Source organism: Rousettus aegyptiacus, unplaced genomic scaffold, assembly GCF_014176215.1.
Source record: "Rousettus aegyptiacus isolate mRouAeg1 unplaced genomic scaffold, mRouAeg1.p scaffold_m13_p_7, whole genome shotgun sequence".
NCBI lineage: Eukaryota > Metazoa > Chordata > Mammalia > Chiroptera > Pteropodidae > Rousettus > Rousettus aegyptiacus.
Genome location: NW_023416310.1, coordinates 34,274,926 through 34,300,938, shown reverse-complemented (window position 1 = coordinate 34,300,938; position 26,013 = coordinate 34,274,926). Strand labels below are relative to the sequence as shown.

Sequence of the window (26,013 nt, the reverse complement as noted above, 5' to 3'; positions counted from 1 at the left end):
ACTGTCAGATAATTATTTTTTTCTTTTAACGTGGTGATGGCAGTAGTAATAAGATGGTTTGGGAATTTAAGTTTGAAAAATATCTTTTATTTCAAAATCTTTAAAAATTTATATGTATATTTCAATCTCTAGGGCCTGCTCCACAGTACCGTGAGCTAATAACCTTTCTCCACTCTGGGTTTTTTCCTTTCCTGGGAAGAAAGTTTCCACCCCCAGGCCCCCAGGATAACGCCCTTCCGCTGGCGCGCCGGGAACCTCTCCGACTCTTCAGGGCTGGCAGCTGGCTCGCTTTTGCAGTACTCTTTAACTACGGACTGACCTCCAGCTGTGGTAAAGGCCAAGCCCCTAGCCCCAAACCTCAACTTCCCAGGGTGGAAGGTGGGGCTTCCAGTTCCAAACCCCGCCCACCGAACCCACTGCAGCCAGTAAGACAGAGGAAGAGCAATAAGCCCCACCTACTTTTATCTCTTTTCCTTTCCGTTGGGCCAGCTGGTTGCCCTTCGTCTTTATCCCGTAGCCGATTGGCTCCGTCCCTCCCGCGCCAGCCCGTGCCTCTCCCTGCGGGGGAGCGTGAATCACGCCAAACTGGGCGGGGAGGCTGCTGGCCTCTCTCCTTCGTTCTTCTGGGCGGCGGCGGCGGCAACTGGGGACGGGGCGGGTAGCGCTTCACGGGCGCGGAGGCAGGAGGAGCAGTCTCATTGTTCCGGGAGCCGTCGCCCCTGCAGGTCCCTTGGCTCGTTCGGCCCGGCCCCTCCCAATCCTCCCCAACCCCCACGAACGCCCGCGGCTCCGAGGAGAAGCGTCCGGCGGCGGTAGCAGCCGCAGCATCATCTCCGACCCGCCAGCCATGGAAGACATGGAGCAGTCGCCTCTGGTCTCCTCGTCCTCGGAAAGCCCTGCCCGACCTCAGCCCACGTTCAAGTACCAGTTCGTGCAGGAGCCCGAGGACGAGGAGGACGAGGAGCCCGAGGACGAGGAAGAGGACGAGGACGAGGACCTGGAGGAGCTGGAGGTGCTGGAGAGGAAGCCCGCCGCCGCGCTGTCCGCTGCGCCAGCGCCCGCCGCCCCCGCCCCCGCCCCCAGCGCTCCGCTGCTGGACTTCAGCAGTGACTTCGTGCCCCCCGCGCCCCGGGGGCCCCTGCCGGCCGCGCCCCCCTCCGCCCCGGAGCGGCAGCCGCCTTGGGACCCGAGCCCCGTGCTGTCGGCGGTGCCTGCGCCAACCCCACCCTCCGCTGCCGCAGCCTCGCCCTCCAAGCTCCTCGAGGATGACGAGCCTCCCGCCCGGCCTCCCCCGCCTCCCCCGGCAGCCGTGAGCTCCCCGGCCGAGCCCGCGTGGACCCCGGCCGCCGCCGGCCCCGCCGCGCCCCCCTCCACCCCGGCCGCGCCCAAGCGCAGGAGCTCCTCAGGCTCCGTGGGTGAGTGCTCAGTTCTCCCTCCTTTGTGTGCAGCCTCTGGCCGAGCCCTCCCGTGCGCCTCGAGGGGCTTTGTCTGCGGACCTGGGGGCGAAGGCGCCCCGCGGGTGGCAGCCGCCGCGAGCAGGGTGGGGCGGCAGAGGAAGCCCGGGCTTGTTCTTTATTGTCTGTCAGGGTATCAGAGAGCACGTGCTCCCTCCCTCTCCCAGGTCCTTGCCTCTCAGCCTCATTCCGTTGCGCTCCAGAAGTTAGGCACCCATTGGGTGTGTGCCGAGGAACTAGGGTGGTGGATTCATTGGGCCGGCTTGGTTCTGGGGTGAGGATGGAAAGGCCTTGGCGCCGTAATCTTTTGTCTCTACCCTCCTGGGTTGCTCCTTAGGGAAACGGCACAGTTTCGCTGCTGGTCTGTTCACCAGCATTCATCCCCGACCTCCCTTCTCATCCTATCCCCTCCCTGGCCTGCGTGGCCCCCAGGCGCTTCAGCTCTGGGTTCTCCCCTCTTGCCATGGTGGGGAGCTGGCCAGTTGGAAAACATCCACGTTGACCCAACTGCAGTGAGGGGAGAGCGCCTCCAGTGGTGTGGCGCGTGGAGAATTGGGAAGGAAAGAGTTCTGGTGAAGTCCTGCCACCGCCCAGTTTACCCGGGTTATCATGTGGCGACTCCTCTCGAGCTAAACCGAGCAGGGGAAATGGGATCTGGGCGTTGGGTGCCGGAGGGGGCGCAGTTTTGCCGGAGTCTCAGCTGCGGAGTGAAAGGAATTGCTGTGGACAGGTTTAGCTTTTTAATGCACTGTAATTGAGTTACGGTAGAGAAAAAAAAGAGGCAAAATGGTTGCAATTCTTAAAGAAGGGAAACCTGTGGATACGTTGCCAGGAACAGGCCAATTGAACTTGTGACAGATTTACCGTGAGACTTAATGAAATGTTTTGAGACAGGTTTTCATATATTGGTTAGAAACAGTATTTATTAGAAGTACTACTTGCATAGTCTGTAAGTAGTTTTCAGATCTTTTCATTCACACGAATACCTGATTGTGTATTGTTTTTAACTTTTAGGAACATTGTTTTATTACCTATTTCGTCTTGAGAGCTGTTTATTTTAGAAGAAAAAATGAAGTTCGTTAGAGATTAAGAATTCATCTCATTAGACAAATTAACTTATTAACAAATAGCTTTTTACTTTTGGGATAGAAAGTGTCCCACTAGCATAGCAGTAGGATCTTTATGTATAAAAGGCCAAGAATTAGGCAGTCTCACTGCCTGCTGAGAAATCTTTGTAGCGTTGTAGAATTTTAGAAAAAGAAAAATTAATTTGAGATCACAGAATTTTAGAAAAAGAAAAATTAATCTGAGATCACAGTTTTTTTTTCTATTCACTCCTGATCTACAATGGGAAAATAAGCCAATTGTAATGTTTTTGAATAATATTTTGATATTGACATTCCCCAACACTACTCAAAACGCTCATCAACACTAAAGATATTAGAAGATGAGGAATAACTCAGTCTTTCCTTTTTCTGAGTCAAAAAATCAGTTAAGAGAAACTAAGGTGAGGTAGAAAAATATAAAGTAATAAGAAATTTAATGATTAACAAAAGCATACTAATTTGTCATCTTGTATTCATGGGATCAAAAAGGAGTTATGTTCTTTGAACATTAGGGATTGAGGAGCTGACAACATTCTCTTTGAATTTTGGCTTTGGAATTACTAGTTTGGAAGACAAAGTAAGAGAATATTGCCTTCCCAGGAACTCTACATAATCCTCCAATTCTGTGTTGATTGAGCATTGTGATTATGGTCATGGATAGTTAAACTATTTCAGTGACTCTAGATTTCTTAAAAGAGTTTGTTCATTCAACTGATTATTGATTATCTACAAAGAGGCAGACACTTTTGGGGTATGAGGGTATAGCAATAAGCAAGACACGTGTGCTCCTTTTGGGGGGAGTAAAGATAATAAGTACATAAATATGGACCTCAGAATCGTGGTAGATGTTATGAGGAAAATAAACAAGATGATGGCATGGAAAATGATTGGGATTTGTGGGATTCTCTGTAGGTAGGACAGCACTGAGAAAGGCCTTCCTGAGGCTGCAGTCAAAATTTTCCAATAATTCCTAGGAATTAAAAGCCTGGAGTCAGGGATGAGCTTTGTGTGTTTGAGAATCTAGTAAGGAAGACTACTGAGAAAAACTAGGAGAGCCATGTGAGGGTGGAGAGATGGGCTGCACCTATATCACTTGGGATCTCTGACGGGCCATGCTAAAAAGTTTGGCTTTAAAAATATATATTTATGTAAGAAATATGCTCCTTAAATAATGGTAATTTTGAAGCAAAAGTATAGTTTTGAAGATTTAGAGGAACTGAGAGGACTGGTGTTAAAGATGAAGGTGAGACATGTATAGAGCGTGGTTAGAAGTATAGACCAACCTGACTGGAAAAGGGTTTATGTTACTGAATTTGGTAGATGCTTGACAATTGTGTATGGTTGGTTGGTTACCCTACACTTTGAGGATATACAAGGGAAACTTCTGGATAGAAATTGAGTTGAGAGAAATGCACACATTATTATTAAGGATGACATTGAGCTGGTCTCAGGTTTTGTTCTAAAACAGTGTTGAGATTGAAATGTGTGGTAGATCTGCAGTCTGAAGGGTAATGAATGACAAGGAGTTAGGGTTTCATCATCCTACTTTTATCCATGCTTTGCTATCTACAATTGCTCTTGCTTTTGATAATTTGTATTATGAAACCAAAAATTTTCTGTTGTTTCCAAAATGTAGTCATTTTAATATTTTTCATCCCTTCTCTGAATTATTATGTTAAGCAGTGTTAGCAAAATGAATTGGTGACAGTATTCAAGACAGGTTGGCAAGAAAAAAGGGAACTATTTAGAAAGCTTTTGTAGTAATTCTGAGACAGGTGAGTAGAGCCTGAACTGGTTCATTACTAGTCCATTCAGTGAAAATGGAATAGAAGGGAAGTCTGATTTCTTTGATTGGCTGTGAATCCATATTTTTGTGGTTAGGTCATTAAGAGATTTTAAGAAAGAAGAATTGATAGGACTTGCAGGTCATGGATATAAGTGCAAAGAAAATGTTGGTGCTTACTAAATCAATTTCAGAGACTGTCCAGAGTTGTTCATTGCAATGGAAATTTGTATAGAGTTTTATATTGCTCTTAAGTATAGTTTGTGGCTTGGAGATTAAAAACCATTAGCCTTTTATAAAATCGTTTATTATATAATCATTTATATTATTATAGGAACACATTAGAAATGCTAGATTTTGAGTAATACGTAGTTTAAATCTTAAGTATTTTTAACATATAGTCCAAATAAAACAGTGATATGACACTTTCAGGAAGTAGATGCTGCTAAAGAGAGCAATGCCAAGCCCTATCCATTGCCTGCTTTTCATTTTTATTTAGCAAATGATAAGGAATAGAACTGATGAATTTAGAGATTCTGAATAACTTTTTTGTTAAGCCATTTCTAATTTTCTGCCTAGGTTTAAAAGATGGAACAAGTGATATGTTCCTTGTAGATAAAATGGATTATGTTTCAGATTAGTTCTTGTTAAATATATAGTGCTTTTTAGTAACTAGCAAGCTCCCTGAAATTCTTTTTAAAATTAAGTAATGAATATATATTGAATTTTTTGATAAATATCGAATTATGTGGAATAGTATTTAGAAAACATGCTATTTTAGCACTACATCCCTGTAAAATGGGAAGATTTACTATATTTTATAAAACATTTCTAAAAAGGAGCATATTGTTTATTGTCCAATAATTTGCTCCACTTTATGTGTAGTTATTTTATAATATACCTAAAAGCAATTTATTTGAAACGCTGATGTAAGGCCCCAATTTGAATGGCACATTTTAAAGGTACTTTGCTAGCTCAAGATCAAAGTACCAAGCGAAGGGATATTTTTCGATTCTTCGGAACTTCCGATTAAATAGAAGTAAATGTTGCAGATACACTATTCTTATAGTATATTTTTTGAGACTTTTTGTTTCTGTTTTTAAATATAGTCCCTAGAAGGTACCCCTGGGGGTGACAGCACCAGGGATGGAAACTGTTCAGGCAGAATCATAGTCATCAGCGGTGTTTAAATGGGTGAATGTGACCTTTGTGGCTGGCTATTGGAGGACATAGGCCTGCAAAACGGTGAGACCCAGCTTTACTGATGCTGAGGTCTTCTGAGACTGATGGCCTCATCTTTCTTTTCACCTCTGAAGGAGGAGTAGATCATTTCACATTTAAGCTGCTGGGTTTCCGTTTCTTGGCATGGTGATTATTGGTTTTTTAAGTTGCTTTCATCATATGTTCCCATAACATTCTGTTCCTACCTCATTGTGTATACCATGCCACATACATAGTCTCTACCGGACTACATATTGAGGAAAGGGACTATATTTTTTTCCTTGAGGAAAAGGACTATGTGTCATTACATCTCCATTCCTGAGCACAGAGATGTGGTGTAGGCAGGCACTCAGGTATTTGTTGAATGAATACGAAATTATAGATGAATGCTAATCTCTACATTCTGTATGAGTCTAGAATTACTATAATATTTTCTCAATGAAAATTTCAAGTCTTATGAATTAAAGCATGTATTTACCTATACAAGGTACATGGGTGTACCATATTTAATCAGTCTTTTATTGATTAATTAGGTTGTTTCTCAGCTTTTTCTGTTATAATGTTGCTGGAAACTCTTGTATGCACTTCTTTAGGTATACATGCTGTTATATGCATTGTAAGATAAATTCACACAAGTAGAATTACTGGTTCAAAGGGTAAGTGCATTTAAAATGTTGATAGGTAATGCCAGATTATACTGCAAAGAGTTGTTCCAATGTATATTTGCACCATTAATGTGTTAAAGTACCTTATTCCTTTTGTTTTTATCAGTACACTACATTGGTAGACCAATAAATGATTTAGGAGATTGTTTTTTAAATTTACATTTCTGAATATTTTTTAACAGGATTAAGTGCCAGCAAATTTTTTTCTTACCACAGTTTTTGCTTATTCTTTTGTTTGTCGCTGTTATAGATGTAGCAGTGCGTCCCCTATTGTAAGGAAATTAGCTGTTTGTTATGTCTTGAAAACATTTTTCTGATTCGTTGTTTGTATTTTGACTTTTGGTATATATTTTTGTGCAGAAATTTTATGTAGTCAGGTTTATCATTTTCTTTTATGACTTTGTAATTAAAGTCATTGCGTTTTGTAGAATTCTTAGAAAGTCTCTCTAGCATTGTAAAAATTTCTCCCATGTTTTCTCCTGATATTTTTATGATTTCATTTTAACATTTAATTATTTCATTCTTCTAAATTTTACTTTTTTTCTGGAAAGTGAATAATGATACAATTTTATTTTTCAACATGATTTCCCTTTTGTCCCAACACCATTTTATTTTATTTTTTTTACTATTTTAAATTGCCTCTTTTGTCATGTGTAGTGTGGGTGAAATATTTTCCGTTCCATTTATTTGTTCATGCATAAGTACCAAACTTTTTAAAATAAAATACTAGCTGATAGGGCTTTTCCAGAATTATTTTTTCTGGCTATCTATGTCTCTATGATTTTCTGTCTGATCTTTAAGTTTCTTTATCTAGTCCCTTCTCCCTTTGTTGGAATTATAGTGGGTCACATTACATTTATGGATTAAATTAGGAAAGAATTGCTATATTTTTACTATCGATATATCTATTTCTACCAACACATGGTTTTTAATGTGTATTTTTTAAAAATTTAGCTCATAATTATGTAAAATGTCGGCTTTAAAACAAATATTAAGTATTCTAACCTGCTTACTATAAAACACTTGAAATAGTGTGCTGTATAAATATTTGGCCCCCTCTTTTCAATTGACTATAAATAGGCTGTTGAAGAAAGATGTCTTATTGCTTTTTAATTCCCTCCCCAAAATTTTTGTTTTAAGAAGGGAAGTAACATTCTCTGTAGTCCTAAAAATTAGATTAACTTTTCAGCAGTCTCTGAATGCTTTACTTAGATGGCTCTCTAGTTTTTAAAAAAACATTATTTCTTTAACGGCTTATTCTTCTCATTAATGGAATTATTACCAGAGAGGAGTTTAGTTGTTTAAACAGATTTGGCAGTTGTCTGGTTATATTGGTAGTCCCTTGGAAATTCAATGTTAAAAAGTTAACTTTTTTTTTTTTTTTTTTTTTTAAATACCAGGCTTAGGACTGAGTATGGGGACAAAAGATAAATAGGAATTGCACTTACAAGAGGTACATATGCCCCTAGTTGTAAAGTATTTTCTCCTGTCTTAAAATCAGAGGAATTTTGTGTTGGTTCTTTAAGAACAGTCATATATTTACTACCTGTCAGCAGCTTTTGTGAAAAAAGAAAAGACCTTACTTGGGTTCCAAATCTTGTCTGCACATTTTTCCCCCCAACTTTACAGATTAATCTGGAAACTTGACTCATTTGAAAGGTGCCATTATTAAATTTATTTATCTCAGTGTTCTGACAGCCAAGGGTGAAGCTGAATTAAAGTATTAAGAGTTTTTTGAGCTACTGGAGTCTTTGATCTCAGAAAACAAAGGAATTTACTTTTAAAAAAATTTTTTTCTTTGTTCTAAGGAGGTTATCAGAGTTGCTAACCCTATCCCATACATCTCTTTCATATATAGCCTTCAGAACTCAGTCTCAATTAATTAATATCATTAAATTATAGAAAGTTTTATTAATTGTACAATTAATTTAATTTTTGATATTTTAATTTTGTATAAAAATTAATTTTTATATAAAACTCAATAAAAACTTAAGATGCTTTTGCTTCTACAGTGGATTATGAAAATTAGAATTTAGAAGATCAGGTAGGTATTTCATTATAGCTTACAGACCCATCTATACTATACACAGATCTTCTCTAAGGATTATGTCTGTAAGACATCACTTTTGAACAAGGACAGGAAAAACTACCATCTATCAACTTTCTCATTTACCCACTCAGTTCCACTAAGCTTTTTGTTGTCCCCCTTACTAAAATTGTGTTAATGAAAAACATCTTGCAAGAGCAAAAGTTAAGCTTAACAGCATTGATAGAATCAAACATATTTTAATGGTCTGCTGAAAGAGTTATGGGCAAAACTGTGGTTAAAATTGCTTCAGTATAATAGAATATTATTACGTTTACATTGCCTTATCTCTTTTTTGGAGGGATTTAAAAATATTTTTGCTTTTCATTATGGAAAATTTCGAATATAAAGGAAGACAGAATAGTGAATGAAACTTCATTTAGCCATCACTGAACCCCAACAAACATCAACCCTTTGCCAGTCCTACACCCTCATAAATATTTTATTATGTATTTTGCAGACTGTTAAGTACTCTTTTGCAAAACATAACCACAATACTCTTAATCAAATATTTTCTCAACATATTTAACAATAATTAATATTAAATATCCAGCCGATGTTTACAATTTCTATTATTTAGTTAGTGAATGTCATAACTCGTCTCCTTTTTTAACAGTTTAAAAAAAATCAAAATACAGATAGAGTCCACATATTATAATGGTTGGGTTGTTTTAGAAGTCTCTTTATCTATGGGTTCTCTCTTGATTGTGCACACTCTCTGAAATTTGTTGAAGAATGCACATACACTTTTTAAAATTTAAAAATTTTAATGTTTTATTAAGATATAACTTACATACAATAAAATACACAGATCTTAAGTTTTAGCTATTTTATGTTTTGACAAATGTATCTACTCACTTAACCCACACCCCTGTTAAGAAATAGAAGAACATTTTCTTCATTTCAGAAAGAACCCTTGGGCCTTTGGCAGTCAATTCAATTCAGTTCTTGTTCTGTCCTTCCCTCAGTCCCCGCAATCCCAAGCAACTACTGTTCATATTTTTTTCACCGTAGTTTTGCCTGTTATAGAACATATGAATGAGATCATAGAGTATGTACTCTTGTGTCCAGTTATTTGCATTCAATATGATTTTGAGGTTTACTGATGTCGAGGTATCAGTAATTTGTTCCTTTTTACTGTTGAGTGGTTTTCAGTGATAAGACTAAACCACAGTTTAATGATTCATTCACTCGCTGATGGACATTTGGATTATTTATAGTTTGTGGATATTAGCAAACAATAGAATTCTATGAACATTCTTGTATAGCCCTTTTTGTGAGCATATGTTTTCATTTTTCTTGGGTAAAGATAGTGGAATAAGTAAGAGTAGAATTGCTGGGTCATGAGGTGTATATTTATCTCTCTAAAAAAATTGCCAAGCTGTTTTCCAGAGTGATTCTACGTCTACTACATAGATATTCAGTTGTCTCAGCAGAAATTTTTGGAAGGAATTTCTTTCTCTATTGGATTGCTTTTGTGCCTTTGTCGAAAATCAGTTGACCACGTAAGTGTCTGTTTATGTATACAGATGTCTCTCAACTTACAGTGGGGTTCTGTCCCATAAACCCATGGCAAGTTGAAAATATCGTCAAAAATGTGGTTAATACATGTAACCTGCCAAACACCATAGCTTAGCTTGGCCTGCCTTGTATGTGCTCAGAACACTTACATGTTAGCCTACAGCTGGGCAGAATTGTCTAACAGTGAATGCACTTGTAGAATGTCAGTTGTTTGCCCTCCTGATGGTATGCTGGACTGAGAGTGGTCGCTCCCCAGTGTGCGTCGCCACTGACCAGCATCACCAGAAAAAGTACAAAGTTTAGAATTTGAAGTATGGTTTCTACTGAATGTGTATTGCTTTCGCACCATCATGAAGTCAAAAAACCCTACACTGAACCATCATGAGTTGGGGACATCTATATATGTTTTGTTCTGTCGGTCTGTTAGTCTGTCCTTACTAGACTGCTTTGATTATTGTAAACTTTAAGTCTAAAATCAAGTAGGGTGACTACAAGTTTTGTTTTTGTTTTTGTTTTTGTTTTCCTTCAACATTGCCTTTTGTAGGTCCTTTGTATTTCTGTACATTTTAGGATCAACCTGTTCATCTCTATAGAATGCCTGCAGGGAATTCGATTGGTGTTAGGTTGATTCCAGAGATCAGTGTGGGGAGAATTGACATCTTAGGGTTTAGTTTGCCATAGTTTTTTGGATGCTAATAAGATACAGATGCCTGGGTCAGAGGTAAGCGACTTTATTACTCACAGCAATGATAATGGCCAGAGTATCAGCATTTTCTTGTATAGGTTCCCTGAGTCCTATTTTTCATAGGGCATCATGGGAAAGGCCAAGTGACTCTTGAACGTACTGCGGGTTATATTACAGGAGAGCAACCTTGGGCTTAGAGAAACTGAATCTTATACTCTACAATAAGCATGCCTACCTGCTCAAGAGGAAGACATTGTCTGTCTCCAAGGCTGTTTGCTATATGAGCATCTTTGAAAAGATAGGAAGAAAGGCAGTCAGTACTCCATTCCTCTGCTTGTAAGATGTGCAATGCACAAACACAAGGAGCTAAGAGAACCCTTTCTTGAAAAAAAAAAAAGTCTTCCAGTCCATGAACATGAGATATATGTATATAATACTTAGGTGTTCTCTAATTTCTCTCAGTAATGTTTTGTAGTTTTCAATGTAGAGGTTTTGAATTTCTGTTCTTAAATTTATTTATATGTATTTTGGTTTTTTGTTGCTGTTATAAATGATAATAGTTAAAAAATTTTATTTTCTGTTAGTTGCTAGTATATGGAAATACATGATTTTTTTTTTTTGTATACTGCTTTTATATCAGTCCTATAATCCTTCCTAAATTAATTCATTAAGTCTAGTAGGGTTTAGTAGATTTGTTTTAACCTTTAGGATTTTCTAACAGTCCTGTTGTCTGCAGGTTAAGATTGTTTCACTTTTCCCTCATCTTTATGCTATAAATGTTCTAAGAAGGCAAGTACTGTAAAAGGTGTAAAAATTCTTTGCTTTTTTCTATGTTGAGGGTTTGTTTAGTCTTTCACTATTAAGTATGATGTTAGCTGCATTTTTGCTATGTTGAACCAGTCTTGTATTCCTGCCATTAAACCCCTTTTGGTAATGAGTATACTTTTTATGAATTGCTAGATTCCATTTGCTAATATTTTGTAAAAGATTTTTGTGTGTAAGGGATATTTTTCTGTAAATTTATTTTCTTGTAATGTCCTTGTTTTTGGCATTAATGCATAAGTTTATAAAATGTTTTGGGAAGTGTTTGCTTTTTATATGTTGAGTTTGTATAAGCATCCTTAGATTTTATAGGATTTACTAGCGAAGCCATCTGGGCTTGGAATTTTCTTTGTGGAGATGATTTTAAATTGCAAGTATAGTAATTATAATACAGGGATTTTCAGACTTTCTATTTCTGCTCTGTCAGTTTTGGATATGTATGTCTTTCAAGGAATTCTTCTATTTTATCTTGATGAATATACATCAAGGAATTAGTCCATTCATCTAAGTTGTCTTATTTATTGACGTAAACTTGTTCATATTATTTCCTTAATTTTTTAGGATCTGTAATGATAGTCCTTCTTTATTTCCAATACTCGTTTTCATCTCTTTCTTGATTGTTTTAGGGATTATCTATTCTGTTGATCTCTTCAAAGAATTTTTCTCTATTGTTTGCTTGTTTCCTATAACATTGTTTTTTTTCCTCTGCTTTTTTTATTTTCTTCTACTTATTTGGATTTAACTTGCTCTTCTTTTTCTAGTTTCATAAAGTGGAAGCTCTTTGAATGTAACTCTTCTAAAATCATTTAGAGCTATACATGTCTCTCTCGGTCTGCTTTAGGTGTATCCCACAAATTTTCATTATTTTATTTAAAATATTCTTCAGTTTCCCCTCTAATATATTCTTCGATCCATGGGTTATTTAGAATTTTGTAGTTTACTTTCCAAACATTTGGGGATTTTCCAGATATTTTTATCTTCTGATTTCAGTGGAATTCATGTGACCGAAGAACACTGATTTGTCTTGTTAAGTTTTATCGAGACTTGTATCATAGACCTGGAAATGGTTTGTCTTGGTGAATGTTCCATGTGGATTTGATAAGAATGTGTATTCTCTTGTCGTTTGTAGTGCTCTATAAAAGTCAGTTTAGTTCATTGCTAGTGTTGTCAAAATATCTATATCCTTACTAATCTGTTTGTAGTCTATCAAATAACTGAGAGCTGTTAAAAATCATAGATTTGTCTGTCTTCCATTAGTTTTTGCTTCATGTATTTCCTGTTTACCTTTCCCATACATCTTTAGAGTTGATATATCCATTTAGTGTTATTTACTTCTTTATCATTCTCAGATCCTCCCCCCGCCCTTATCTCTAATAATCTCAAAGTAATTCTCCTTCGCCTTTGAATCTGCTTTGCTAGACATTAATATAGCTACTCCAGATTTTGTAGGCTAAGTCCTTGGATGACATATCCTTTAACCTACCTGTGTTTTTATATTTAAAGTGTGTGTCCTGTAAATAGCATATAATAGGGTTTTTATCTAGTCTGAAAACCTCGGCCTTTTAACTGGGGCCATTTAGATTCATTGTTATTATTAATATAATTCATTTGTCTGTTTTCTCTTTGTTTCTGCTGTTTGTCCTTTTATGCTTCTGTGTATCCCTTTCATCCTTTGTGCTTTTATTGTCTTATATTTTGCTTCTATAAATTTTTTCTATAAATATCACATATTGTAATTTTTTGAGCTTCAAAAATCAGTTATTCTCTAAGGAAATTAAGAAACGAGAATATTTTATGTCTACTCATATAGTTACCATTTTGCCATTCTTTGTTCCTTTGTGAAGAACCAGGTTTTTATCTGGTGTTATTTTCCTAAAGTCTGAAGAACTTTTTTTTTTAACATTTCTTGTAGTGCAGGTCTCTTAGTGATCATTTCTTTCAGCTTTTGTTTTCATATTTTGTTTATCTGATATCTTTATTTTTCAAGAATAGTTTTGATGAATACACTCAATGTTGTTATGCACAGTAGTTATGTTTTATAAAGTCACAGAAAACATTGAATTAAAATACTGAATTATTGCCCCTAGGGAAATACAGGGTTAGGTTCCTGTGAACCTTTAGTCATAGCATTTTAAAAAATTGATCTATACATAACTTTGTTTTATGTGTGTTTCTATTTAAAGACACTTTATTTAATAGGTATTGTTGATTCATTAACATTGAACTCATGGCCAACAGTGCTGTAAACTCATGCCTCAATGAAGTTCATCTTTAACACGTTTATTTTCTCTGTAAGGTGTATCTCAGCCTTCTTGTGGCTAAGAACAGTAGGCAACACTTCAGCACTATGCTTAGGGGTTAGTTTAAACATCAAAATTACCAACAGAAAGCACAAAAATGTCAAGAAACATGGTACTAAATAGCTTGGAAAAACAGTGCTTGTTCACAGTCTGAGAGCTGAAACAAGAAGACATAGGATTTTCTTATTTGACCTCAGCTGGAAACGTGTGTTGGGTGACTATAATGTTTTGCTACTCTGCTTATGTCTGTTGCTGTATTTTTTTGGGTATTGCTGATTTAGGGAGTAAACAAATTTTTCCAAATAGAGAGTCAGTGAATTATGATGAATGACTGTATATAATTCTAGGATGTCAGTTTTTTCATTATTTTTAAAGCTGTCCGTTTTTTGGATTACATTGTTTCCAATGAGAAGGCAGGTCATTCTTACATTGTTCCCTTGCCATCTTCCTGTTTTAAGATTTTTTTTTTATCTTTGATTTTCAATAATTTGATCTCTACACTGGATTTCTTTGTGGTTTGTATTTATGCTGCTTTGAGTTTCTTGGATCTGTGAGTTGGTATTTTCCATCACAATTCTCAAGTTTTAGTCCATTATCTTTAATTCTTTTTTTTTTTTCTTCCTCTCTTTTTCTCTTCATCAGTCATTGTTGCCTTTTGGGTAGGATTCCAATTACATACACATTCAATGCTTGATTATCTCACAGGTCCTCCCTGAGGCTGTGTTCATTCTTTTTTCCCCCAGACCTTTTTTTCCCTCTATTGTACTTCAGTTTGAGCAGTTTCTTTCTGTTGCTTTCTTTAAGCTTATTGATCTGCAGTGTCCGATCTGCTCTTAAGCCCCTCTAGTGAATTTTTCTTTCACTTAATATAATTTCAGTTATAGAATCTCATTTGGTTCCTTTTTTAGTCTATATTTCTCTACCAAAATTCTCTGTTCACTCATTATGTGTATCTGTTACTGTATATACTTAGGAATGCTTTAATAGCTATTTTAATTTATATTTTAATGGTTGCAAATCCAAAATCTATATCATTTCTGTGTTTATTTTGACTTTTTTCTTATTCTTATATTTTCTTCTTTTCATGTCCAGTAATTTTTTATTTTATACTGGTTGTCATGGGTGTGGTGTTAGTTCTGTCAGGCAGTTAATTTGCTGGCAAATCATCTTAATCTTTTCAAGTCTTGATTTTAATGTTAAGGTGAGTCTAGAACAGGGGTCTGCTGACTTTTTAAGTGTCAAGTAGTAAATATTTTAGGCTTGTGGGTTAAACAGTTTCTGTCTTAAATACTATTTACCCATTTTACTGCAAAAGTAGCCACAGACGATACATAAATGAGTGATATGGCTATCTTTCAATCCAGGTTTGGCCCACGAACCGTATTTTGTTGACTCTTGGTCTAGAGAATCCCTTACTTTAGGGTTAGAGTAGTCCCCCTCTTCAGGTGTTCCTTTTCTGGGGTTTCACATTTATACTTGAGGCGGGGGATGTTCAGTGAGATCTCTCTACTCTGGTCAAAATTTTAGGTCGGCTCTTCTAGCACAGTCTGACCTTTAGAATATCCATTCAGCTCACAACTCTATCGTAGATTTCTGTGCTGTGTATTTGAAGGGAAAGGCCAAAAATTTAAAGGGAACCCCTGCCCAGATTTTTGGAGCTCCTTTCCTATGTAGCGTACCTTTGTTTATTACTCTGCCCCACAAATTCCAGGTAACTCAGCTGTCTCCTCAGCTCAGCAAGAGCACAGGGTTCTTGGGTTCTATTCTTGGGTTCTTCTTCCCTGTGTTGTAGAAAGTGCCTTCAGGCAGAAAGCCAGGCCACTTATCTGTTGTGCTTCCCTCTTCTCAGGCCTCACTCTCCTTCCTGTAGTGCCTATTGCCCAGTGTCTCAAGACAGTTGCTTCATATATTTTGCCTAGTTTTACACTTCTGTTGGAAAGGTTAGTCTGATATAATTACTCTCATAGCTAGAAGCAGTTCTTTATGGTTTTAAAGTGCAGTTTATTTTCCTTGTTTTATAAATTATGCATGATTTTACTGACCAATTACATGTTTGGTTGATAAATAGGTTTTTTTTTTTGAAATAAACATGTCAAGGAAAATACTCAGTTATATGTAGACATTGGTGAGCTCGTGATAATGTATATTTTTTTAATTGACTAGTAATAAATTAAAAAGTGCCATACCACTTTTACACCATGTAATTTCACTTATATGCAGAATCTAAGGAACAAAAAGAACAAACTAATCAAAAAACAGGCTCACAAATATAGTGGACAATTTGGTGACAAATAGAGGAGAGGTAGTTAGGGGGGCTGGAAAAATGGGTTGAAGAGTTAAAAAAGTACAAATTAGTAGTTGACAATTGGTCATGCCTGGCAGAGGGAATGCAATTAGCATTAGTATGTTGGCTAGGTGGAGGGACAGGGGAGGGAGGGAGCAATTGGGGCGGGGATTGTTTTATGAACTATATAGATATCTAAACAATGTACTGTATACTTGAAACTAATTTAAATAAATAAATTTTTTAAAAAGCCATTTTTTACTTTTTCAAAGTGATTTACTTAAAAAAAGTCTCTTTAGTGAACTTTAATTTTGAAACTGATTCTTGTGTGATGGAAGTAAATAGCATTCAAAATATGTAGCCCTGTGACTGGTCTAAATTTACATTCTAGATTTAGGCTTAGGTAAGGAAATGAATGCTAGCCTTAGGGCCACATGAGGAATAGATCATATGGAAAAAGTTGTTTTGTGAATGGTGCTCATCTTTCATACTGTCATTATAAGTAGTTTAGTGATTGTGTTCATTTTACAGAGGGTGATAAGGACATATATCTGATAATAGTGAAAAGGTTAAATTATATTCTTAGCTTTGTCATTAACTAGCTTTTGACTTTGAATAATTTACTCAATTCTGAGTTTAGGTAACTGGACATGTAGAAGATTAACAAAAAAAGGTAAGGATGGATATGTTTTGCAAAGAAATTAAGGCTGAGTATGGCGAATTTGAGCGTTACTTGTTGTCAACATTCAGATATGCAGGAAGGGGAAGCATGGGTTTGGTTATGAAGAATCATGTTTGATTAGCATAGATGACCTGTGAGGAGCTGTGGAGATAAGTTTAGACAGTTAAGGTGGGGCCATATGGTGCAGGGCCTTATTTATCTAAGGGTTTAGGTATAATTCATTGGTTAACTGGAAGCTTTTAATGTTTTTGAGCAAGATAATATGTAGAATTGTCTTTTTAGGAATATTAATGTGATGGCAGCAGAGTGGAGAGACTTAATAGGAAAGTTCTGGCTTTTCTTTTGCCTGTTATTTAGTGAAAGCTTTTTCTCTCCTTTTTTTCTTTTTAAATATGCCACTATATTTTTACTTAGTATGGTTATAATTAAGTTCTTTATATTTTTCTGACCACAATAACACAAATGAGGTTGATGATTAGCATTTTGATTTCATTCATTAATTAGAATTTGGCATTATGAGTGGATCATAGAAGGGGGAGTTTACCTTTTTTTAAGCCTAATAATGTAGGTGTACATATAGTAATTCAAAATATTATGCTTTTTGCTTATTATAGTATCCCTCATTTTAAAAGTTTATTTGTGAAAGGATTTTTTTTCTTTATAGTCAAAGGAAGACTAATCTAAAATCAGTAACTTTTTTTCAAAACAAATAATTTTCAGTTGTTTTAGCCTTAGAATTTGATTGTTTATGATATAGAAGTATTTAACTGCCCCGGTTAAAGGAAGAGTATGGACTTGTAAACCGGTAAACCGCTTGAATTCAAATCTCAGATCCATCACTTTGAGTTTTGTGACTCGGGACAGGTTACCTGGCCTTTTTATGCCTGTTTCCTCATTTATGAAATGAGGATAACAGTAGTACCTACTTGACAGGCTGGTTTTCACTATCAAAGGAATATCAGGATTAAATGTGCCTGGCCAGCATTAATGTCTCTATGAATGTCATTTATAGAGAAGCAATTAGTCAGATATTTCAGATGAATTACAGGGTATGTAGATGACAATTTATCTTGCTTCAGGAGATATAAACTTGTGAAACTGATATGCAGAGAACAAGCTGGTGATTGCCAGAGGGGAGGGGATTTGGGGCGCTGGGTGAAAAAGGTGAAGGGATGAAGAAGTACAAACTAGTAGTTACAAAACAGTCATGGGGATTTAGAGTAAAAAAATAATCAAAAAAGAGAAGAATTTACACCTGTTGTACTCTTATGCATAAACACTTTCCTTGGAAGATAAAATAAAGCACGTGATCTTATGAGTTAGACCTGTTTAAAGCCAGGCTCTCTGGCCTCCTGGTTTGGTAATTTAGGGCAAGTTATTGTTTCTTTTTCTTTCTCATGTCCTTCCCTCACAATGTTTTTTGAGGTAGCTACTATTATTATCCTTATTTTACAGATGTGGAAGTGAGGGTGGCACAGTGGTAATGGATGGATCTGGGAATTGAACCCAAGCGATTTGATCTCATGATCCATCCATCATTGCTTTAGTGGGAGTCTGAGCAACTCTCTAATTGAAGGCCAAACGGTAGTGTGACCTCTTCTGGATATTTTTTCTAATGAATGCTTTTAGAAATGTAGTGTTTGTTTTGTGGTTAATTTTAGAGTGAATCTCATTTTTCAAAAAGTGAGGTTTTTTTCTCTCTTTGAAATTTAGTGAATATAAATTAGTATATAAAACTTTTCACTTGGCTAGATGCCAAGAATATAGTTTTTATTATAAGAGAGATCCTGTACTAGATATGAATAAGGATGTAGTTAAAAAATATTCATATATGGCCATGTTACTGTGAACAAGCCCGATTCCGTCTGATCTTGAAAACTAAGCAGGGTCAGGCCTGGTTAGTACTTGGATGGGAGACCACTTAGGAAGACCAGGTGTTGTAGGCATAAAAGTAACAACAACAAAAATAAACTTTAAATTTATTGGAGCAGTTTTAGATGTAGTTTGTTTTCATTTTATTTTAATGGTAAAATGTTTCTAGTTTATTTTCCAAGTAAAATGACCCCTGAATTAGTGGTTTTTACCTGTGTAGTCTAGATGAAAAGACAACTGTTTTAAGAATTTGCTGTCTTTTATTTAGATGGAACAGCTGTGTAATTATTTGGTTTTGCTCTTTAACATCCCCTAAATTGCAGTTTTATACAAGATTATATAATCGTTTTAACTGAAAATAATTTTCAGGCTCCCTCATTTTACACATGAGAAACTGTAAATTAACTAAGATCACATAGCAAGCCATCTTTAAAAAGTGTGAACATGTGTACATTTTGTAAAATCTTAGAAGGCATGATGTCCTGGTTTGGACAGGTGTCCTGTCCAACCTGTAGATCTAGGTTGTTAACACCCTTTTAATATCATGGATATCCCCTCACCACCTCATCTAAGAATTCTTTAAGTATGATATCCCCAGTGTGGATTTACGTAAAACTTACCTGACATTGTGAATTTAACTCCCCTATTCACCAAGGGTAATATACCCTTGGAAGACAAGTACCATATCCATGGTAGCCACATCTCTTTGATTTTTTTTTTCCACTTGATCAGTCTTGTCTAGCTTGTCCTTCCAGCTAGAAGTGCCCAGATTTATCAGGTTCTCTCCACCAAAGGAATACCTTCCTGTCATCCCTCAAGCTATTTCAAATTGTGTTTTAGTAGAGGCCTTCTCTAAACTACAGAAGTCTTTAGCTCAGGATCTCCGAACTGGAGGTATAAAATGACAGTGTGCCAAGAGGATTAGAACAATTTACAGTGTATTAATGGGCTTGGGCCCACTAATACCAAGGACTGGTGGTTTCAACAACAGATTTATTCTTAACAGTCTGGAGGCTGAGAAGTCTAAGGTCAAGGTGCTGCTAGGTGGGTTTCATTCTGAGGCCTCTTCTCTTGGCTTCCATGTGGCTGCTGTCCACTGTGTGCTCACACGATGTGTGTGCGCGCCTGCACAGAGAGGGAGGAGTGAGAGTGGGGCGGGTGTTGTCTCACGGCACGAGCAAGTTCTCTGGTGTCTCTTCTTAATAAAGGCACTAATCTTATCCTGCCATGGCCCTACCATGTAACTTTGTGTAACCCTGATTACCTCCCAAAGGCCCCATTTCCAGATACTTATCATGGTGGAGGTTAGGGCTTCAACATACGGATTTTGGGGGACACAAACATTTAGTCCGTAACATATTGCATATAGTGGTTAAGAAAATGGGCTCTGGAGTTATAGTGTCTGAGTCTCACTAGTTGTATATTAAGTGAGTTACTTAACTTGTTTCAGTTGCTTATTTTTAAAAAATCTGTTAAATGGGGGACATTAATAGCAACGCTTGTAGCGATAGGGTTATAAGGAGTAAAGTGAGTTCTTGCATGTAAAGGACTCGGAATAACAAGTAGATCTCTATGTTGATTTTAAACAAAATAAGACTGATGATAATAATGATAATTAGTAGTTTCTTAGTAATTTGGACAATGCTATGTAGGACTAATATCTTCAAATAACAGTGTGCAATGACTGTTAGAATATTTTTCTTTAAAGATTGGCAACCTGGAATAAGAAAATTCATGATTCTCTGAAAGTATTCTTTCAGAGAACAAATGGATATTAAAGATATCCCAATAAAAAAAAAAGATTAAGCAAGTGTAGTTATTTTATTCATATACATCTTTAAAGTTTTTGGCTTTATTAGGACAAGATAATCGATCTGAAATTGAGTAAAAGCTTTGGATGTGGTATGTTAAAAGAAGAATAGTATCTTAAAGCCATTTTGGTTCATGACATTTCTTGTAACATAGAATATATTGTTGCTTCTTGAAAAATGTAGGTTCTATGGATATCATTTAATCAACTTTATAATATATATATGTGATAATTTAATTGAATTAATGGTACTACTGACGGTACTGCTTTTCCCTTTCCATCTTGGCCTTTTCTTTGTAGACGAAGTTTTGTGTTAACTCATTACAAACTGAACGCTTGCTTGCTCCTCTTATCTTTCGTCTCTTCCCAACTCTGTCTTTATTTCTGCTGAGGTTATATTCTATTTGTTTTTCAGATGAGACACTTTTTGCTCTTCCTGCTGCATCTGAGCCTGTGATACACTCCTCTGCAGGCAAGTTCTTTCTGCTAGCCTTTATGCTCTGTGTATTCTCTTTAGTTTTGTTAACTCTATACAGAGTAGTTTGAATTTACTAAAAATTAACAGGGTTCCAAGAATGTTTGTTTACTAAACAATGAAATTGCATTTTATATGCTATGTCCGAGGGAGAAATGGGCAGAACCTGATTAATAATTGGAAATAGGTAAGGAATTCTTGGACCCCTGATTTACATTTACATATTGACTATTCCATTTCTCCAAATAAAATTTACTTAATAGCTAAAAGGCTTTCACGTGAATGAATGTCACTCTGTGGCACTTAGTTATTCGATGCCCTTTCTTTTCTATACTGTCAAACTCTCTTCAGATTTTCTTTCTCTAAAACTAGAAAGTAGCTTTTTCGGTGATTATACTTGAGGTTTTTCTCAGACCTGATTTACATCTTTGCATAGCATATAATTGCTTCTGTAGCCATACACAGGTTTTATTGAACAATAGCTTTAATTTTTTAGTAATGATTCAAGTCTACTTGTTATTAATTAAACGTTGTTGCCATTTAGTTTTAGTTAACATTAAGTCTTTACTAACACCTTTGAATCTGTCATAAAACTTGCATTAACTCTGAGGACACTGGCCTTCTCTAACTTTCCTTTCTGTCCACAATCACAGAAAAAATTATGGACTTGAAGGAGCAGCCAGGTAACACTGTTTCCACTGGTCAAGAGGATTTCCCATCTGTCCTGCTTGAAACTGCTGCTTCTCTTCCTTCTCTATCTCCCCTCTCAGCTGCTTCTTTTAAAGAACATGAATACCTTGGTAATTTACCAGCAGTATTACCCACCAAAGGAATACTGCAAGAAACTTCAAATGAAGCTTCTAAAGAGTTTTCAGAGAAGGCAAAAAATCCATTTGTAGACAGAGATTTAACTGAGGTTTCAGAATTGGAATATTCAGAAATGGGATCGTCATTCAATGTCTCTCCAAAAGCAGAATCTGCTGTAACAGTCGCAAACCTTAGGGAAGAAATGATTGTGAAGAATAAAGATGAAGAGGAGGATTTAGTTAGCAGTAACATCCTTCGTAATCAACAAGAGCCACCTGTAGCCCTTACTAAGTTGATTAAAGAAGAGAACACAGTTATGTCTCCAGAAGAAACGAAGGACAGTTTTAAGGAAAAGGGAGTCATAGCAGGAGCGCCAATGAGGGAGGAATATGCAGACTTCAAACCATTTGAACGAGTATGGGAAGTAAAAGATATTTATAAGCAAGATAGTGATGTGCTGGCTACTGCAGGTAGTACAGAGAGCAAGTTGGAAAGTAAAGTGGAGAAGAAATGTTTTGCAGATAGCACTGAGCAAACAAATCGTGAAAGAGATAGTGAAAGCAGTAATGATGATATTTCTTTTCCCAGTACACCAGAAGCTGTAAAAGATGGTTCAGGAGCATATATCACATGTGCTCCCTTTAACCCAAAAGCAACTGAAGGCATTTCAACAAATGTTTTTCCTTTATTGGAAGATCATACTTCAGAAAATAAGACAGATGAAAAAAAAATAGAAGAAAAAAAGGCCCAGATTGTAACAGAGAAGAATATTAGCATTAAATCATCGAACCCTTTCCTTGTAGCAACACAAGATTCTGAGACAGGTTATGTCACAGCAGATAATTTATCAAAGGTGACTGAGGAAGTCGTGGCAAACATGCCTGAAGGTCTAACCCCAGATTTAGTACAGGAAGCATGTGGAAGTGAATTGAATGAAACTGTAGGGACAAAGATTGCTTTTGAAACAAAAATGGACTTGGTTCAAACGTCAGAAGCTGTGCAGGAGTCACTGTACCCTGTAGCACAGCTTTGCCCATCATTCGAAGAATCTGAAGCTACTCCTTCACCAGTTTTGCCTGACATTGTTATGGAAGCACCATTAAATTCTGTAGTTCCTAGTGCTGGTGCTTCTGCAGCGCAGCCCAGTTCATCACCATTAGAAGCTCCCCTTTCAGTTAATTATGAAAGCATGAAACTCGAGCCTGAAAATCCACCACCATATGAAGAGGCTGTGAATGTATCACTAAAGAAAGTATCAGGAACAAAGGAAGAAATTAAAGAGCCTGAAAGTGTTAACGTGGCTGTTCAAGAAACAGAAGCTCCTTATATATCTATTGCATGTGATTTAATTAAAGAAACAAAGCTCTCTACTGAACCAACTCCAGATTTCTCTAATTATTCAGAAATAGCAAAAGTTGCACAGCCAGCGCCTGATCATTCTGAGCTCATCGAAGATTCCTCACCTGATTCTGAACCAGTCGACTTATTTAGTGATGATTCAATACCTGAAGTTCCACAAAAACAAGATAAAGCTACGATACTTGTGAAAGAGAATTTTGTTGAAACTTCATCTGAGTTAATGACAGAACATGAAAATAAGGAAAAACTCGGTGCTTCACCACCACCTAAGGGGGGGAAGCCATATTTGGAATCTCTTCAGCCCAATTTAGACACCACAAAAGATACCTTATCACCTGGTGAAGTTTCACCATTGACCCAAAGGGAGAAAATTCCTTTGCAGATGGAGGATCTCAATACTGCAGTTTATTCAAGTGATGGCTTATTTATTGCTAAGGAAGCAAAGATAAGAGATAGTGAAACATTTTCAGATTCATCTCCAATTGAGATTATAGATGAGTTCCCTCCATTTATCAGTTCTAAAACTGATTCTTCTAAATATGCCAGGGAATACACTGACCTAGAAGTATCCCACAAAAAGGAAATTGCTGATGTCCAGGATGGAGCTGGCTCATTGCCTTGCTCTGAATTACCCCAAGACCTTATTTTCAAGAATGTGCAACGTAAAAGTGAAGATAAAGTCCATGTCCCAGATGAAGTCTCTAAAGATAGATCTGATATTTCAAAGATGCCCTTACTGCCTCCAGATGCTTCTGCTCTGGCTATTCAAACAGAGATAGGTAGTATAGTTAAACCCAAAGTTCTTGTTAAAGAAGCAGAGAAAAAACTTCCTTCTGGTACAGAAAAAGAGAACAGATCACCATCTGCTATATTTTCAGCAGAGCTGAGTAAAACTTCAGGTAATCAGTCAATACAGTGTTTTGTGCTTGCTTGCTATCTTTTGCAACATTCCACTACATTTTGTGTAGTATGTTACATTTATAGTGTCTAGTATATCACATTGATAAGAATTCTACCTTCTCAGTTAAAGGTTTTAGTGCTTTTTCTACCCCTTTTACGTACTCATCATTCACCCTTGCTTTTAAGTTTTCCACACAATTAATTGTTGGTGATTATATATTACACCAGGGAACCAGAAACTTTTTTTTTTTAAAATAGAATTGGCTTCAGTGTCTATTTCTTTTATTTTGCTTCAGTGTTTCCTGAAAGCATGGAGAGCAAGAGGTATTAAAAAATTATATTTTTAGATGCATTTACTTTGTTTTCCCAGAAACAAATTCATTTTAAATTTTTAATGAAAGAACATTCTTGTAATGTTTCTGATATTTCAATATAATGCAGTATTATCCAGTAATATGTATCATTACAAATACTGAGTATTACAAATTTTGTTGAAAAGTGTAAGTTGAGGTATGCTATTATGAATTCTTCTTAAATTACTTATTCTCATTTTTTCTTTTGATTGCATTTCCCATTACCTAATTTGTGTGTTTGTTTATTTAACATTCTAATTTAGCTGTTTTTTATAAAAATATGTAGTGATGATGTGTATTTTACTGAGTGTGCTTATGCAGCACTGGTGGCGGAGAGACCAGGTTAGAGATTGTTGCTATGATCTAAGAAAGGAGATTGCGAAGGCAGTGGGTCAAGCATGATGATACGGTGCTTGATTGGATATGGACATGAAGGATAAGGGGAAGAGTTAAAGATGTCTCAAACATGCAAATACGTGGATGGCAGTATGAAGACCTGCGTTAGGGAACATGCGAGAATAAAGCGGATTTTAAGAAGATAAGTATGTGTTGAACATGTTGGTGTGTTAAGGTAGAGGGCACAAAGAAGTGTTGGGTGTTATGCCTACGAAGCTCCTGATAGAGACCTTGGCTATATGTGTATATTTCCCATGGGCTTAGCGATAGTAATTAAAGCTGCAGAGACCAGCTGGGGAGAACCAAGAGAAGGGGATTTAAAGGTGGAAGGATTGGTCAACATTGTCACATACTAGCTCAGTTAAGATAAGGATTGAGAATTTGTCAGAAAAGGAGAGGGAGTGTTGGCCTGACAGTGGCAGGTGGTGTGAGTGGGCAGGGCTAGGGGTGAGGAACGAATGGACTTGAGCAAATAGATACTGAATGTTGACAATTTTTAAGAAGTTTGAGAATGTGGAGAGTGTTAACAAGGGAGAGTATGGGGTTGATTAAGAGTGTTTTTTTTTTTTTTTTTTTAAAGATGAGAGTAAAAATCTAATGAAAGGTACTTATAGAGAGTCAGGAGGGGATGAGATGAGATCCAGAACTCAGTGGAATAATTAGCTTGTAGAGGAGGAAAGTTTTTGAAGTACTTCGATTGTAGTGAACAAAAGGGTTTTATGGCTGGAAGTTGCTGGATTGTTTAATGGTTTATGTTCTTTAAAACAGCATGTTTGGTCATTTGTTGAGAATGAACTGGAAAATGCTTGGGTGGCAGAGGTCTGAAATACCTTCTGAGTAGAGAGACAAAAGCATTGCATTAAGAGACCAGTCAAGGTTGAAGGGTGGTCTGAGTGGTAAGGTGACTTTTCTTTAACTGTGTCCAACAGCCTGGGTTTGGGTTCAGAGAATACAAAAAGTGGTGTTTTGCTAGATGACCCAATGAAAAGACAGTGAATGAAAGAAGTTGAGGGTAATAGTGATAGAGTAGTTTGAAGTGATAGACTTTCAAGCAGAAGAATGTAAAGAGGGGAGGAGATGCAGTTGATAGAATAGAAGATCAAAGAACTTGAGGTCCATATTAAATCTAAGAACCACGAGTAGTAGGAATAAACATGAATACCAGAATGATGGGAGGTTGTAGTCGGAGTTGGGTGTGTGTGTGTGCGCGCGCGCGTGCATGTGCGTATGTGAGATGTTGAATTTAGTATTCCAGGTTGATTATAATGGCCAGGCTTTGGCCATGAGACAATGGGCAAAAGTTGAGTGGTTGCTAGATGTGAGGTTAAGTAAACCATGAGGACAAGATGATGGATTGCTCTTATATGACACCGAAATCACCCAGGATGATGGCAGGACTTGGAGTAGAGAGGACGATTAGGAGCTAGGGACA

At 37.0% G+C, this 26,013-nt stretch overlaps 1 protein-coding gene and 1 pseudogene across 3 annotated transcripts in view; both read left to right on the top strand.

Moving 5' to 3' along the window:
• Positions 1-600: 600 nt before the first annotated feature.
• The window catches only part of RTN4 (reticulon 4), a 65,290-nt gene continuing 39,877 nt past the window's right edge, over positions 601-26,013 (top strand). The window contains exons 1-3 of one of the 3 annotated variants that reach the window (XM_036225004.1): positions 601-1,415; positions 20,707-20,763; positions 21,420-23,831. In XM_036225004.1, the coding sequence (XP_036080897.1) occupies positions 848-1,415; positions 20,707-20,763; positions 21,420-23,831 (3,037 nt within the window). In that variant the 5' untranslated portion in view covers positions 601-847. The remainder of the gene's footprint in view (positions 1,416-20,706; positions 20,764-21,419; positions 23,832-26,013) is intronic. The other 2 variants (XM_036225005.1, XM_036225006.1) reach the window with 2 other exon arrangements.
• On the top strand, positions 18,437-18,555 carry LOC118605659 (annotated as a pseudogene).